Genomic DNA, 15,952 nt, shown 5'->3' with positions numbered 1-15,952 from the left:
ATAACATTTAATTGAATTTTTTATTAGATGCATTGGAAGTAGAAAAGTGGTGTGCAAAGAGTTGGTTCTTACTTGGGACAAATGGTAGCAAACATAATATGTCATTGCATGCTGAGAAATGTTATAAACACATTGGTTTAATAGAGCAAGAAACTAAAGCTTGGGATGGATGGAAGTGAATGAAAGCGAGTGAGGTATTTGATATCCCAAGCAAAGTAAAGTGAATAATTAAGTATGAATGTAAAAGTGAGTAGGTGTGAAGGGTCAATAATGAAAGATGCATTGAGTTGGAGCATAATTGTATGATGTTAATGGAAAGATGCCACATATGTGGTGGTCGTGGCCACACAACAATTAACAATTCAACCACCTCTCTTACGCCGACACCGATTACGAACCTATAACCGCCACTTGTTTTCTCTTCATTGGCCACATCAAATTTACCTATTATTAATTTATTATCATATCATCATTTCTTTTTCTTTTTTCTTTTTTCACTCCCATCTTTTCTTGTCAACATGGATGGAAAAGTACAGTTCTTGACTCTTGCCTTGACTACACTTTTTTATTAATCACAATCTCTTTTGCTCACGGAATCTGCATAGTTTTATTAAATTGTCCAAAACAAAATATTTAGTTTCTGAATGTATAAAAGTAAAAGAATAAAAGAGGTGTGAAACGTGTTGTGTTGGGAAGCGTCCATTGGCTCATCTTCGGCCATTACATACTTATACTGGGCCTGCAGATTGCCTCTGGTTGAGCCTAAACTCTTGTTGGGCTTGCCTAACATATTTGTATTTTGGTATTATTCGCCTTCAACCTCACTTCACTCGTTTAAATAAAGATGGGGTTCATATATACATTTTTTTTTTAATAAGTACACCTTTTTTTTAAATAAAAAAAATAGTTAAATTTCTAAAATATTCTTAATTTTAATTTTAATTTTTTTTTATTTTACACTTCTAACATTTAATTTAACATTTTTTTTCTTTTTCATACACTTTTTTTTTTTTTAGTTTTCACATATATCCTTTATTTTTCCTCCACCTCGCCTATTTCGATAGATAATTATAATTCTTTCAATTTTACATTAGTCTCTTCTCCCTCCTTCTTCAGTTTTGTCATTATTATTTTCTTTTTAATCTTTTAGTTTTCACGTGTACTTAAAACGTATAACTAATTTTTAACAATATTATATGTGCATGTGGCTTTCTCAATGATGTCGAAAGTACTGAGTTAAATGTGTTTTTTCTTCTTCGAGCACTTCCCCGTCTATACATCTAGAAAACACAACATCAAATAATTTTAGTATTCCAAAATTACTTTTCAAAATAGTAAAATTAGTGTTACTGAAAGCATACTTCGAAATTGAGTTTTTAACATACTTTCGAAAAGTACTTTTCAAAACAATAAAATTAGTGTTCAGAAAAGTATTTTTCAAAATTATTTAAAAGAACGTAATACAAGTTGTGATATTATTAAATTGGTCCAACTCACCCTAATTTGCTATTAATCAAGTTTTTTCGATTTAAGATTAGTAGAAAAAAAGGACATGTATATTATATACCATGATTCTAAAAATGGTGATGCCCTTTACTTCAAGTATTGTGATATTATTGGATTGATCCGATTCGATCTAATTTACTATTAATCAAGTTTGTTCGATTCAAAATCAATAAAAAAAATGTAAAACCTTATTCAACTCAAAGTTACAAACAAGTATTTTAAATAATAAATATAATCTATGTAAAAAAATAATTATAGCATGAAACATCTTATTAGATAGTTCATGGATGTAGTAACAAAAGAAAGTAGTTTTTAGGTAATTCATATGGTATAAATAATTATGAATTGTAGGATATAAAATATTAAATTCAACAGTTAAGATTGCTTCTCATCAATTTACAACTATATCCTTAGACAAAAAATGAAAAATGTTGAAAACTTTTGTGAAGTCCACTAGAGATTTTCGACCACCATAAGACATAAGAGGGGTTCATTTTCTCCCCTTTCCTCCCTCTCTTTCTCATTTTATTTTTTCCCTTTCTTTCTCATTTTGCTCTCTCAATTCGCATGCTACCACCATCCCTCTCCTTTTGCCCTCCTTTATTACTTTGTTTGCCCAACCGCACCTGCCATCTCCACCACCTTTAAGGTCCAAGAGTACCACCAAAGATTTTTATTTTTATTTTCTCGTGTTCACATCAATCACATGTGAAGAAAAACCCTCTGACAAGTTTCGGTTACAAACCAAGATGTCCCCCCTATGAAGGATTTAGCAGAAAGCAATTGTTGTTGACATATTTTTTTTTTCTCCTTCCCATCAAGGTTGAACGCCAACGACATTGAGACAATATTGTTCTCGGAACCTCAGTGAGACATTGTTGCACCAAAGGGAGAGGCTCTGGTTGGTGGTAGGTTAGTGGTAAGGAGGAGAGTGAAAGTGGAATAATGGATATTTTAGGCATTTCACTCTCAATGTTTGATAAAAAATAAATTAAAACATATTATTTTTATATTACTTATTTATTATAATATTATTTCTATAGCAAAATTCAGAATAAAAAATGATGCCACACTAGTGAGGCATTTGAGTTACTACTTCGTTTTAGAGGCTCTCCCTTACATATATCGTATTTTCTCTTTTATACAAGCAAACTTAAAATATTAGGATTTAATTTTTGTATAGTTTAAAATAGATTTTTAATTTTGTATTTATATTTTTTTAGTCATTAACACTGTTATTATAACTAAATATGATATAGATGAATCTTTTCGAGAAGGGAATAAGTGTGCTGCTCTATTGGCTAGGCTGGAACAAATGCGAGGTCTAGAGGTGGAGGAACTTGTTTCCCCTCCACCTGAGGTAGAGTCTCAGGTGTTAGCAGACATAGCTGGAAGTCCAATCGTCAGATTATAATTTGTTTTGTTTTTTTTTGCCAGTACTTTACCAAAAAAATATATATAGATGAACTGTCAAATTATTAATAATAGCATACAGATCATTGTTTACAAAATTATATACATCATTATATTTAACAAATTCAAGTCACTCACATAAAAACAATATTACAAAAAAATTAAACATAGACTAAAAATATTAAAAATATAAGTACATAAATTAAAAAAATTAAATTATAAGAACTAAAAAATAAAATCAGTAAAATTATAGAAATTAAAAATATATTTGAACCTAAAATATTCTACATAATCGATCTATAATTTTTTTAATTCATATTAAATAATTATTATAAAAATTAACAAATTTATTATTTATAATGCATTATAATTAAACCACATATCACTATTAAACCCTTAATATGAATAAAGTTGATTACGAAAATGGGTAATATGGAATGACAGAAGGCGCCAAGTGAAGGCATTATCCAGTGACGAGCACCACCTATCCATCCATGATCCATCTATCCACATTCCACAGCCATTTCTCACACCAACACCGTTTCCAGTGATGAACTCCTTCAACCTTCACACTATCACATACCCACCATAGCTTACCTTACCACTTTCCCCTTCTTCATGGCTGAACTCTCTTTTACGCACCTTTTTCGCACCTACACTCCCTTCATTATTCCGCCCAAGAGGTATTATCTTTTCACATTCGCTCTTTTTTACTTTTGTTTTTTTTACTTGCCCTTGATTCTCTGTTCGCTCATTCCGCCTCCCAGAAACCTTAATTGAATGAATGAATGAATCAACGTGTACCCAATTCCTGTTTGCTTTGAATTTCTCTTCTTAGGTGGAAAACAGATGGGAGGGGATGGAAATGGAGTTTAGATGAAAAATGTTTTCATTCTCACTCATTTTTGCTCTTTGCTAGAGAGTGGGGAATCACTTTGAAGTTTTAACTCAGTTTTATGCTATAGTGGTAGCAAAAAATTGTAGGGTGGAGTGTTAATGACTTGTACTTTTCTAGTTTGCTTTCGACCTTCCCATATTTTGTACTATGTAGCAAACGAGAGGTGATTTTCAGCCTTGCCACATTTTATGAACACAAACTAGCTTTTGCTTAGGGTCTGTTTAGATAAACCTGTCCGGAAGCACTTCTAGAAAGAAAAAAAAATGAAATAAGTTTTTTCATAAATTAAAAATAAGTTTTTGGAGAAGTTAATACAAGAGTTTCCTCTAATTAACTTATGCTTAAGTTAATTATAACTTTTAGAGAAGTTTATTTCATTTTTTCTCTTCCTATTTTTTTCTTCTAGAAATGCTTATGCAGAGACTTATTCAAATAGGTCCTTAAGCTTTTAGATTCTACACGGTTATAGTTGGTTTATCATCATTTGTTCAATTAGAAAGTTTTGACCAAGTTAAAACAAAGCAGTATTATATTCTTCCTTCTTTGGAATTTTATTACATGTACTGCACCTCTCAGCTTTCCCATTAAACATTAGCAAATGGTAATGAGTTGTCATACTGATTGGAGGTTATTTTAACCCACTTACTAGACATATGTCTTGCATGAAGCACTACATATTTATCGACAGATAATTATAGATATCAAATGCATTGTTATTTATGCCTTTATATTTGAAACATAAGATATTGATAGACAGATAAAGAATGATGACAAATACAACTATGAAAGGTGATATATTGTCATGTGATGGATACTTGTTCTTTAATGTTACTGTAAATTGTTTGCGCTTATGTATTCTAATGTTGGGACAGGCACATATGCCATCATGTACCACTGCACAGTGTGTTTCGATTCGTGTACTGTTTGAAGAACCATAAATCAGTCAGAAGTTTAGCTGCATTATCAACTGATAAAGGTAATTCAAACATCTTTTTTGTAACCTCTTATTAATTTGTTTGTTTATGACTTCATTTTTTAAGTATATGGTTATCTCCTTTCTTTTGGCTACTGGTTTCTTGATTCGATTTGCTTTTTAGTTCTTGGATCCTTATCACAGCCGTATTGTTCAAGTGTTAACATCCAAATCATATCATTTTATTTTAATATACAACTGACAGTTAAATATTAGTACTTAGTAGTATATGATTCAACCTTGGCTTGTTGCAAGATCACAAGGTTAGTGTTAAACTATAGATATTGGCTGTTGTGATAATTATTAGAAGAACATTTGCTGTTAAAGATTTTTTGAAAATGGGTGTCTAATGTAGATCACACGCTATCAAATTTATACTCACATGAGTGGTATACAGTAATCAATGCAGTAAAGTCCTAATGGTATGCTAAATATGTTCATGTGCTGAAATCTAATTAGACATGTGATACACGTGTTACATATGCTATACCTAACACTTCCCCTCTAGCTGGGGCATACAAATCATATGCAGAAAGCTTGTAACAAATATATTCAACTCAGGGCCCTCTGAGAGATTTGGTGAACATGTAGCAAGCTGTTCACTGGATCTAACAAAGTTGTAATTTTGCCTGCAAGGACTTTTTCTCGAACAATGTAACAGTTGAACTCTATGTGCTTGGTCCCTTCATGGAAAAACTAAATTAGAAGCAATGCAGAGAGCAGCCTGGTTATCACAAATCCAAACCCACTTCCTCTCCTTGACATCCCCCAACTTTAACTGTTGATGTAATTGTCAGAGATACGCTAGTTCACATGTTTGTGGCTTCCATAGAAGTCTGCATGGTGTTAACTGTGCAGGATTCTTGGTGGGTAGAAGATCAACAACATCTGATTATTGCTCCTTTCTTGGGAGAATTTAGTAACATGAAGGAGAAAAAAACAGAATGTGGTAACAAGATCATCAGTGGAATCTGAATTGCTCAAGGACTACATAAACTGTTGTGGCTAAAAATTAGTTTAGACAATTTAAGAATTGAGAGGTCCAATGAAGCTCTATTGTAACAAGTCAGCTATCAATATTGCCTATACTCTGTGTAGCATGATAGGACAAAACATATTGAAATTGATAATTTTATTAAAAAAAAAGTTGGAAAAAGGTATGATGTGTATATCATGTGTTACATTACAACAGCAATTGGCTGATGTTCTCACAAAGGGGTTGATAAGCTCAATTTTTCATGATCTTATAGCCACGTTAGAAATGGAAGACATCTATTCCTCAGCTTGGGGAGGGGGGGAGTGTTGAGCTATAATTTAGATATTTTTATTAAATAAGAATATTTGTTGTGTATATAAGTATTTAAATAGTCAACCTACAATCCTTACGTACCTACACGAGGGTACACCGGTAATTATAATGCTCAAGTCAACTCCACTTGTCCTCGTATGGATGCTCATGACTCCAAGTATCTCGTCCACTTGATAGTAATTGGGCATGGGAGACGAGTTTTACTTGCAAAAAACACTTCAATACTCAAGTTAGTTCTCGATCTTAGACAGGTCAACTTCAATTAATTCTGTAATAAATGCTAAAAGGTACTGCTTTCTCTCTCCACCATCAATATTTATACTAATTCACTGGGCTTGGGCCCATGTAATAGGCCCATTAAAGTTTGCGGGGTTTGTAGGTAGTTTGTACTGCCTTGTTGATTGTAGGGACATTCCAAGGAGTCTTCGGCTTGGTTCACTTGTTATGTCCCTCCGGTATACCTTAGATTGGGATTTCTTTAGAGGGCTAAATAGGCAGTTATTTCCTTTGTTACTAATAATCCCTCTCTGTAATATAAATTCTGTGTTGGTACTAAATCTACCTTTTGGTATTAATTTTCAAAATCATGCTTTCTTAATATATTTTGCTCCAGTTTAGAATGAATGATGGATCTGGGCAGTTTGATTTCTCAGGGAAGCCAGCCACTAGTGTTGATGAGTTATGCAAGATCATTTGGACTGTGGAAGCAGATTTAGAAGATGGTCACCTCCTGTACATAACTGGTGATCTTGCTGAATTAGGCTGCTGGAAACCAAACATGGCTGTACTAATGTCTCCTACAGAGCATGCTAACACATGGAAAGCTGAATTTCAGGTAACTTGTCTGAGGTGTCAAATGTAGTCTTGTATATTTATTTTTTGTGAAGAAAGAATTGTTAAGGAAAAAGTTTAAATGAGATGTCTCTACATTCAAATTAACTTTTTTATTCATCTTGTCCTAGATCTGAGCTCATCTCAGTAGGTTTCTTTATACACAGAAAGAAGCATATAAAGCAAATCCACAGTATATCAGAAATACTATAAAGAAACCTTCCCCAACGGGGAAGAATTTATCTCTAAAGCTTTCCTTTATCTATGGAAATCCTGAACACAACTACCCTTGAAAAGCAAATCCTGTCTCTTGAAGATTCTGCATTTCCTGTCAATACAAATATAGTTTGTATTCTATTATTTCTATAATAAACAATAAATGATGAGACCCATTTCAACAAAATTTGCATCCTCCAGATCAAAATTTTCCTTCCATTAAAATTTAGATTATTATATGACGCTTGTAGTACTGTGTGTGAATATCAAAATACACATTTTTATGAATTAAGTGACTCAGTTCTAATTTTATAATTGCAGATTGCTTTTGGCTTGAACTTTAGATATAATTATTTCATTAAGGGAAAATCAAGGTCCTCAAGTGACATTCTTTGGAGGCCTGGACCAGATTTTTCTCTATCAGTACCTCTTATGGTCCTCGAAGACAATAAAATTGTGGTCAGGGATTTATGGATTAGGTCTGATTCCCAGATGTCTTCAGCTCATGAATGGATCCCCTTCACAGAGGAAACATATCTTCTAGAGCAACCCTCTATATCTTTCCTGAGCAAAGGTATTACTTAGTGTTTTTACACTAATTGAAATATTTGTTTTTCCTAATATGTTTCTGAACACTCAAATGCTTCCAGTGGTTTGACAGATGAAGGAAGGATTGAGAGTCTCCTTGAAAATGACGTCCTAAAGTTTGAGACACTTGGTTTGGAAGATCAATTACTTTACGACAATGAGGACACAGTGATTGCGAATGATGATGATTCCCAGTCTATTAATATTCTTTCTGAGAATTACCAGCCTGTTGAGGAACCCTGGCTACATTCATCCCCTTCCATTCTCTCTAAGGATAAAATGGAACCAAAGGAATCTGAAACTGGTGACAGTGACACTGTAAAAGAGCAGGTGAATCTGGTAGATAGAGAACAATCGTTACTTGAAGAAAGTAGTAATATAATGTCAAATGACTCTATTTCCACCATTATACTTATTAACTCATCAATATGTACCATGCAAAGGATTGCAGTACTGGAGGATGAAAAATTGGTTGAACTATTGTTGGAACCAGTAAAGAGTAATGTGCAATGCGATAGTGTATATGTTGGGGTGATCACAAAGCTTGTTCCTCATATGGGTGGGGCTTTTGTTAATATTGGGAACTCTAGATCTGCTTTTATGGACATTAAGCACAACAAGGAGCCATTTATATTCCCTCCATTTCGTCAAAGGACAAAGAAACAACAAATTGATCTCATGGGAAAAAATGATTATCTGTTGAATGTTACTGATGTCTCTAATGGAATATCAGACACAAATTCCGAGGTTGGTTGTTTAAAATCTGTACACAACGATGATGATGAGCATGAAGGAGAGGATGATTTTTATATTTCTGAAGTTCTTAAGGACAATGTTAATGGTAGCATGGTTGATGATGAAGTAGAAGCTGACTTTGAGGATGATATAGAGGGAAGTGATGTCCATACTGAAGGAGAAACAAATAACATTTCTCTTCCTCTTGGTGTGAATGGGTCTGTCAACTCTCATATATTGCAAACAAAAGATACAAAGAGACCAACCCACACAACTTCTGGTGAGAACAAATGGATCCAAGCTCGCAAGGGAACCAAAATAGTTGTCCAAGTTGTCAAAGAGGACCTTGGTACAAAGGGTCCTACTCTGACTGCTTATCCTAAACTAAGAAGTAGATTCTGGGTATGCATTCTTTCATGGTTGCACCTTACATAAAGTTTGATTGTATATCATTCTTGTCCTTCATGTAAATTATCTATACCGTGTTTCATCTGAATCAGACTCTGTCCTGCAGGTTTTGATTGCATGTTGTGATAAAATTGGAGTCTCCAAAAAGATTTCTGGTGTTGAGCGCACGAGGTTGAAAGTTATAGCAAAGACATTGCAGCCTGAGGGTTTTGGCCTCACCGTAAGAACTGTTGCTGCTGGTCATTCTTTTGAGGAATTGCAAAAAGACTTAGAAGGTTTGCTTTCAACATGGAAAAATATAATGGAACATGCAAAGTCTGCAGCTCTTGCTGCTGATGAAGGGGTGGAAGGAGCTGTTCCTGTAATTTTGCACAGGGCAATGGGTCAAACTCTCTCGGTGGTCCAGGATTATTTCAATGAAAATGTTAGTTCTGTTACTATTTTGAGTCACTTGTATTGATTAGTAGGTGTTTAACTTAATGGTATCTAATTATATTAAAAAGAAAACCCAGTTCACATTTGCTTCTTCTGATTACATTTTATCATGATATACTTCAGGTTAAGAAAATGGTGGTCGATTCCCCAAGGACATTTCATGAGGTATGGCATTAGCTAATTGCAGAAGGCTGAGTTGCGATCTTAGGACTGGAGTATATCTGTTTTTTATGTGAACAATATTGGCTTTTCGTTCCCCATTAATAGAGTTTATCAAGAAGAGTATTTCACTGCAAGAGTTGGTTTGTGAACCCAACTGTAGCATAGGCTGTCACATGTCAGTTTACCATTTTCTATTAGCAAAAGCCAGACAGAGCCTGGAAAAAAGTGAAGAACTGAATTTTAAATCTTAAATGTGTACAAGACTTCATTTATATCTATGGTCCTAGGTTAGCATGCTGATCCAGTTGTTTGTAGTCAAATAGTGCTGGGAATGGTATTATTATATTTTGCAATTTAAAAACTTGTATCATTGACTAATTTAAGGTTCAATGTACAAATTGACACTTTGTTTTGGTGATTTCAACAATGTTATTTAATCTTCAGGTGACCAATTACCTTCAAGAAATTGCCCCTGATCTTTGTGATCGAGTTGAACTATACAATAAAAAAGTTCCGCTGTTTGATGAATTCAACATTGAAGGGGAGATAGACAATATCCTCAGCAAAAGGTGAAATTTTGTTACTTCTTTTTGTTACTTGAAGTGTGTATTATCCTTGTCCTTATTTTCTACTTTTCTTTAAAAATGTTATGTTAGGTTCTGTTAGAATATCCTCAGAATATCTTCTTAGAATATTGTCAGTTCATCCTATAGTGTTGTTTAGAATAATCTTAAAAGATCTTTAGAACATATTGTGGAATCAATTAGTTATCTAATTGAGGCAATCTTAGTCATCACTTCCTTATTTTATTATGTTTCACTATTTAATTAGGGTTAGTAGTCTGATTTTATTAGTAGGCTTGGGCTTGTAATGGTAATACTACACTAGTAAACCTAATATTAGTATAAAGAGGACAATTGGGTTAGTTTGTATCATGGCACAACAGAACAAATCCATATCAATCTCAGATTATTCATTTATTTCTGTTTTACTACTTCCTTACCTAAACTCTAATTCCAACAGACTGCTTACATGCAAACAAACTTAACCATCTAAAATGTAGAACAAATGTAGATGATGATTATTTTTCAATTTTTTTAAGCTAGTGGCAGAAAATATTTGGTTTTTAGTCATGTAGTTCTTGGTTCATTGGGATAAATCATAATTGAGTTTTTTCAATTATTAAAGTCATTTTTAAATTGTAAAGGAGACTCTTAATCATATCTTCCTTCTATTAAGTAATTGAATTTTCACAAGATGCTCAATTATTCAGTGTGATTAAAATCAGAATATTGTTAAAAAGAATAGAAGAGAAGACCAAACAGTAAATAGCAGTGCTTTTTCTGATGTTCTTATAAAAAATGTCAATTGATCTGGCTCCGAGGACACTTAATATTAAAATTCTTAAAATAGTTTTCTTTATGTTGAATTGTTGATCACTTTACAGGGTTCCACTTGCTAATGGAGGTTCTCTAATCATTGAACAAACTGAGGCATTAGTTTCTATTGATGTAAATGGAGGGCACGGGATGCTTGGTCATGGAAATTCACAACAGCAAGCTATTCTAGATGTCAATCTTGCAGCTGCAAAACAAGTATGTTAGATGACCCCCCCACCCCCCACCCCACACACACACCTTTTAAAGTTAAGTGGTGCATTTCATTATTTGCTAGTCATTATCTCGGTGGAGTTGAACTTTGTCTCTATAAATCTCATATTGATTTAGTACATTAGTTAAAAGCCTATTCTTTCCAAAGAGCTGCAGAAGTATTCCAATTATTGTCCTTTTTTATTTTGATTCCACATTGACTACAAACATGAAGGCATTGGCTATCTTCACCTCATGAGCTAGCTTTTGGGATTTAGACTCAACTCAAGTATAAGATGGCATCAGGTCTTGTCATAGATTTAATTATCGGGTCACCCTTAACTATCCAAAAAATGCTTGTCGTTGCCGCTTTTGCAGTGCAATCTACTTTTCCCTGTGTCTTCCTGGTGTGATATATATATATATATATATATATATATATATATATATATATATATATATATCAGTCCTATAATCTCCACATTCTTGTTGTCCAATCCTAGGTGTGAGGTGGGTATCTTGAGCTAAAGTAGAGTTCAGTTAACTTTTGAGGTTGAATTAGGCCCAACGTAAATTCAAGATCCTCAAATAAATAAAACAAGAGAAAGCTAATAAATAAATAAGTGGACAGACTGAATATTAATATTTGTGACATGACATGCAATTTAGAGAATTATATATTTACTCTGACAACCTTGTAAGATAATTCATGGAGTTATATAATTCATTATGAATTCTATTTCATTTTTTTTTTTTGAAGTACAATTTGTTTTTTATGCAAGATTAATTCATCTGAAGCAGTACAATATTTTAATAGAAACAATGCATTACAGATTGCAAGGGAGTTGCGACTTAGAGATATTGGTGGCATCATTGTTGTAGATTTCATTGATATGACAGATGAAGGTGAGTAGAAATCTCCCACTTGTTTGTGCATATAAAGTATTGAGTTATGGGAAGAAGGCATCTAAAATATATACTTTTACTTTTAGAATATTTCAGTATTACTGATTGGAGTTTTGAAATCACTGGCTAAAGCTTTAAATGATCCTACTCGGTAGTTTTCATGGAAATATTTTGTTATTTTTGTTAGTGACATATGTAAGAGTACAGGCTTGCAACTGTCTTTAGTATAAACATTACCCTAAATTTCTTATAAATGCCAGGGGTTAGTAGACGGTATCAGTTAGATCCTAATAACATGTCAAAATACCTTTTCCCTAAAAGCTTTAGTTATTAAAAAAGGCCCATATTGGTTTTGAAATTTGTAACATCTCTCTCTAATGGGAAAAAAAATATTATTTTTCCTTCTATGATAAGCTGTACCTACTTTTGTAGTGTATTCCTTTTTGTTTTTAGCAAGTCTCACTATCACTTTGTACACCAAAATGACAGCATCAATATTTTAAGAACTGGAATTGGCCGAACCAATCTGTATAGGGATGGAAATTTTTTTGGAGCTCACCTGCTGCCAACTCTTATATAAAACTAGATGTGGGGCCCTAATAAGTCTTATTTTATAAAACTCTTATAAAGCTACTTAATGGCACATCAGATATCAATTTTACCTTGCCTTATTTTCATTACATTGGAAATTTAGAATTCTATTCTCATCCTGTGCCTGCTTTCATTATGTACCTTCATGGAGTGAGGACTGGTTGATGTGGCTGATTGAGTCATCTAGCCTCAAGGGATCGATCTAAACAATCTTCCAAATGTTATAATATTCTCAACTCTCAAGTTTAAGTTAATGAATGATAGATATTTAAGTATGAAATAGTTCATTTTTATGCCACTCTGATAAAAGATTCTTCTTGTTCAGCAAATAAAAGATTCTACCTTGGTGTTATTATTCTTAAAGTCCTTATCAATATATTTATTTATTAAATTTGGATTCTTCTTGTTCAGCAAATAAAAGATTGGTCTATGAAGAAGTCAAGAAAGCCATTGAGAGAGATAGATCAATGGTGAAGGTCTCTGAATTGTCTAGACACGGGCTTATGGAAATAACACGAAAGAGGGTATGTTGCTTGTCCATGGGAAATATATTAGCTGTATGTTATCCCATCATTGCAGACTACACCGCAACATTCAACAATTTACATTGATCTAACAACTACGCCTACATTTGGATTTGTTGAAACAAAAAACTTGAGTGACAAGTGTGGAAATAGATTTGTTCCATATATGGAACATCAAGTGTTCCCCCACAACCCCCACCCACTCTTGCTATATATACTTCCAATGGTTTTATAATATTACCCTAAACTTCTCAAATAGTATGCCTAATTTACTTATTTTTCTATTATTTTACTGATGACCATCTTGTTTTCAAACAATAGAATGACTATAGATTGAAAAAAAATAATGGTTGAACGGCATTTTTCTTTTAAAAGTTGCATTCCCCTCTCATCATTGTTGGCAGAACACTCAGTCAAGTTTAGTAACATACATTAAAATGAAGTATCAACACTTTACCAATGTTTGACAGGTTCGACCAAGTGTGACATTCATGATTAGTGAACCATGTGCTTGTTGCCATGCCACAGGCAGGGTGGAAGCTTTAGAGACGTCCTTCTCAAAAATTGAACAGCAAATCTGTAGGCTTCTTGTAAGTAGACATTTTTATCTCAGAATTTTGTTTCAGCCAATCATGGGGAGAAAGAAACCTTGAACTTAAGAGTCAGACAATTGAAAAGTTCTATTTGACATTTCCTTAAACATCTATGTAGTACATTTTTCTTCTTTTATCTTCTTAGTCATTGGTAACATTTTTTTTTTTTGGATTGACAAATGTTAATAGTTAGTTGTTATGTTAATAGGGGGATTCAAACTCACTTTCTCCTTATCAATCCAGCCCTATGTCCCTCTCCCCAAACCACCACATTATAACTCCCCTTAGTCATTGGTAACTTGTTTCTCTAGATCATGATAATGTTCTGTTCTTGTCATAGTATTGCTACTCATTGTAGTGAGTGTGATTTGTTGTTTGTTGTCATTCACATCTCAGGCAACAATGGACCGTAAGGCAGACCCTGAAAAACCCAAGTCATGGCCAAAATTTATTCTGAGGGTTGACCATCATATGTGTGAGTACCTGACTTCTGGGAAAAAGACCAGACTTGCAACATTGAGCAGTTCTCTCAAAGTCTGGATTCTCTTGAAGGTAAACTGATCAATGGATATTTCACTTTAATGTTTGTTGCTATGCTTGTACAATTTTACCATGCTTTCTATTTATCAATTCAAGTTACTTTTAGTATAAGATACCTGTTATTGCTTAAAGGGAAGTATTGGAAGGGTTGGTACTACTGGCAACGTGTGGGGACAAATCCTTCTCTGCCATCGTAATTATCATCCTCGTAATAATTAGGGAGGCGTTTGTTTAACAGAATGACGATGTATTCCTAGGAATCATATTTACAGGAATATTATAAGCAAGAATCTTATTCCTGATAGTATTTAAAAATATGTTTAGTTAGAATATTAAAATAATTAAAATTTATAGTATTGTATTCCTGGGATCTATCTCTCTCAATCACAATTCTAGGAATATTTTAAATTTTAAAATAATTAAAATAAAAGTTGGTATGGAGGTTATAGTTGTGTTAGATAATAACTTATCACATTTCCATGGGAATATAACTTTCTCACCTCTCATCATAGGAATAAAAATGACTGAAATCATGACATAATTACTTTTCTGAAAATAAACAATACACATGATTATTTTTTTAAAATTCATAACAAACATGAAAATTCTACATTCCCAAGAATATATTCTGGGGAACGGTTTTTAATCTGTGAAAGAAATGCACTCTAATAATTTGGATTCTCATTTTAAGAAATGCTTCCTAGATTTTTTATCTTTTACTGCACATCAATTTCTGTCTAGTGAATGACATGCAAATAGTTGAGCGCTTCAGAAGGTAGGTTGGATTTTGTTTAGTGGGGTAAGTTTTTTGTCATATTAGATTTTTGGTGGCAAAGCCTATATTAAATGCGATTTTGAATTTGATAAAGCATTGGTATGAAAATGATTGTGTCGTTTATTTCTCAGAGGCTTATAATGTTGAAGTCATAGTGTCATGCATTGCTTAGCACTGATTAGCTGTTTGTAATCCTACAGGTTGCCAGAGGTTTCACTAGAGGAGCATTTGAGATCAAACCGTTTACCGAAGACAAGGTGGAAAAAAACCAACATCAAGTTGCCATTTCAATGTTAAGATCCTCAGAGGCAAGAACCAAAAAGCCTGGCCAAAATCTGACTATTGTTCAAGTTAAAAAATCAAAGTCTAGGGGAAAATAAACTGTTCTTCCTTGAAATAGTATTTGATTTAGCTCCACATGAATTTTGTTTATGTCATGCTAAGGGAGAAAAACTAGGGTCACAGGGTGGAAGGGCAAAAATAATCTAAGCTCACTTTTGAGACCAAGTTAGAAACAAGCTCTTTATTGGTACAGCTTTTAGGCGGGTAAAAACCACCCAGAAACTTGTCACAATGAGTAATTTTGTTTGTAAAGAACGACACTTTTTACCAAGTGGTCACAAGTAGCAGTTTTCACATCATTTGACATACCAAACAACTGCCATAGAAGGATAAGAAAGAGAAACCGGGGTACTGCAGAAGCCAGTTAGCATGAGCAGAGTCATGAATGTTACAATGAGCTACCCCATGAATGTTATTTTTGTACATCATTTTTTTTTTATTTTTTAATATTATGCTTATCATTTCTCATAAATTTTTATGGTCACCGATACTTGGGAGTAGAAATGAGTTAGCCTAAACTAGGCTAGGCTTTAAAAGCCTTGAGCTTGACTTGCTTGGTTGCTTTTGAGATCAAAGACTCTAACCTAATATATTTATTTGATATACATCTTATTTTAA

General features: G+C 33.3%; 1 protein-coding gene across 4 annotated transcripts; it reads left to right on the top strand.

The window, feature by feature from the left end:
* The first annotated feature begins 3,339 nt into the window (after positions 1-3,339).
* RNEE/G (RNAse E/G-like protein) lies at positions 3,340-15,952 on the top strand. 4 transcript variants are annotated; one of them, XR_014429678.1, is made up of 15 exons: positions 3,340-3,602; positions 4,690-4,793; positions 6,753-6,934; positions 7,468-7,720; positions 7,808-8,871; positions 8,984-9,301; positions 9,436-9,477; positions 9,919-10,043; positions 10,922-11,069; positions 11,897-11,969; positions 12,972-13,084; positions 13,555-13,674; positions 13,886-13,971; positions 14,074-14,229; positions 15,193-15,409. XR_014429678.1 is itself a non-coding variant. In XM_020381209.3 (14 exons), the coding sequence occupies exons 1-14, from the start codon at positions 3,538-3,540 to the stop codon at positions 15,370-15,372; spliced, it is 2,943 nt and encodes a 980-aa protein (XP_020236798.1). In that variant the 5' UTR covers positions 3,342-3,537; the 3' UTR covers positions 15,373-15,952. The 4 variants fall into 4 exon arrangements, 3 of the variants coding, with proteins under 3 accessions (XP_020236798.1, XP_020236799.1, XP_020236800.1); XM_020381209.3 differs by lacking the exon at positions 13,886-13,971 and having other exon boundaries at positions 3,342-3,602; positions 15,193-15,952; XM_020381210.2 differs by lacking the exons at positions 3,340-3,602; positions 13,886-13,971 and having other exon boundaries at positions 6,740-6,934; positions 15,193-15,952.

The sequence above is a fragment of the Cajanus cajan genome, chromosome 9 (assembly GCF_000230855.2).
Source record: "Cajanus cajan strain Asha chromosome 9, NIPB_CcT2T_4, whole genome shotgun sequence".
Taxonomy (NCBI): Eukaryota; Viridiplantae; Streptophyta; class Magnoliopsida; order Fabales; family Fabaceae; genus Cajanus; species Cajanus cajan.
The sequence above is the reverse complement of the archived record's forward strand: the minus strand, read 5'-3'. Positions and strand labels throughout refer to the sequence as shown.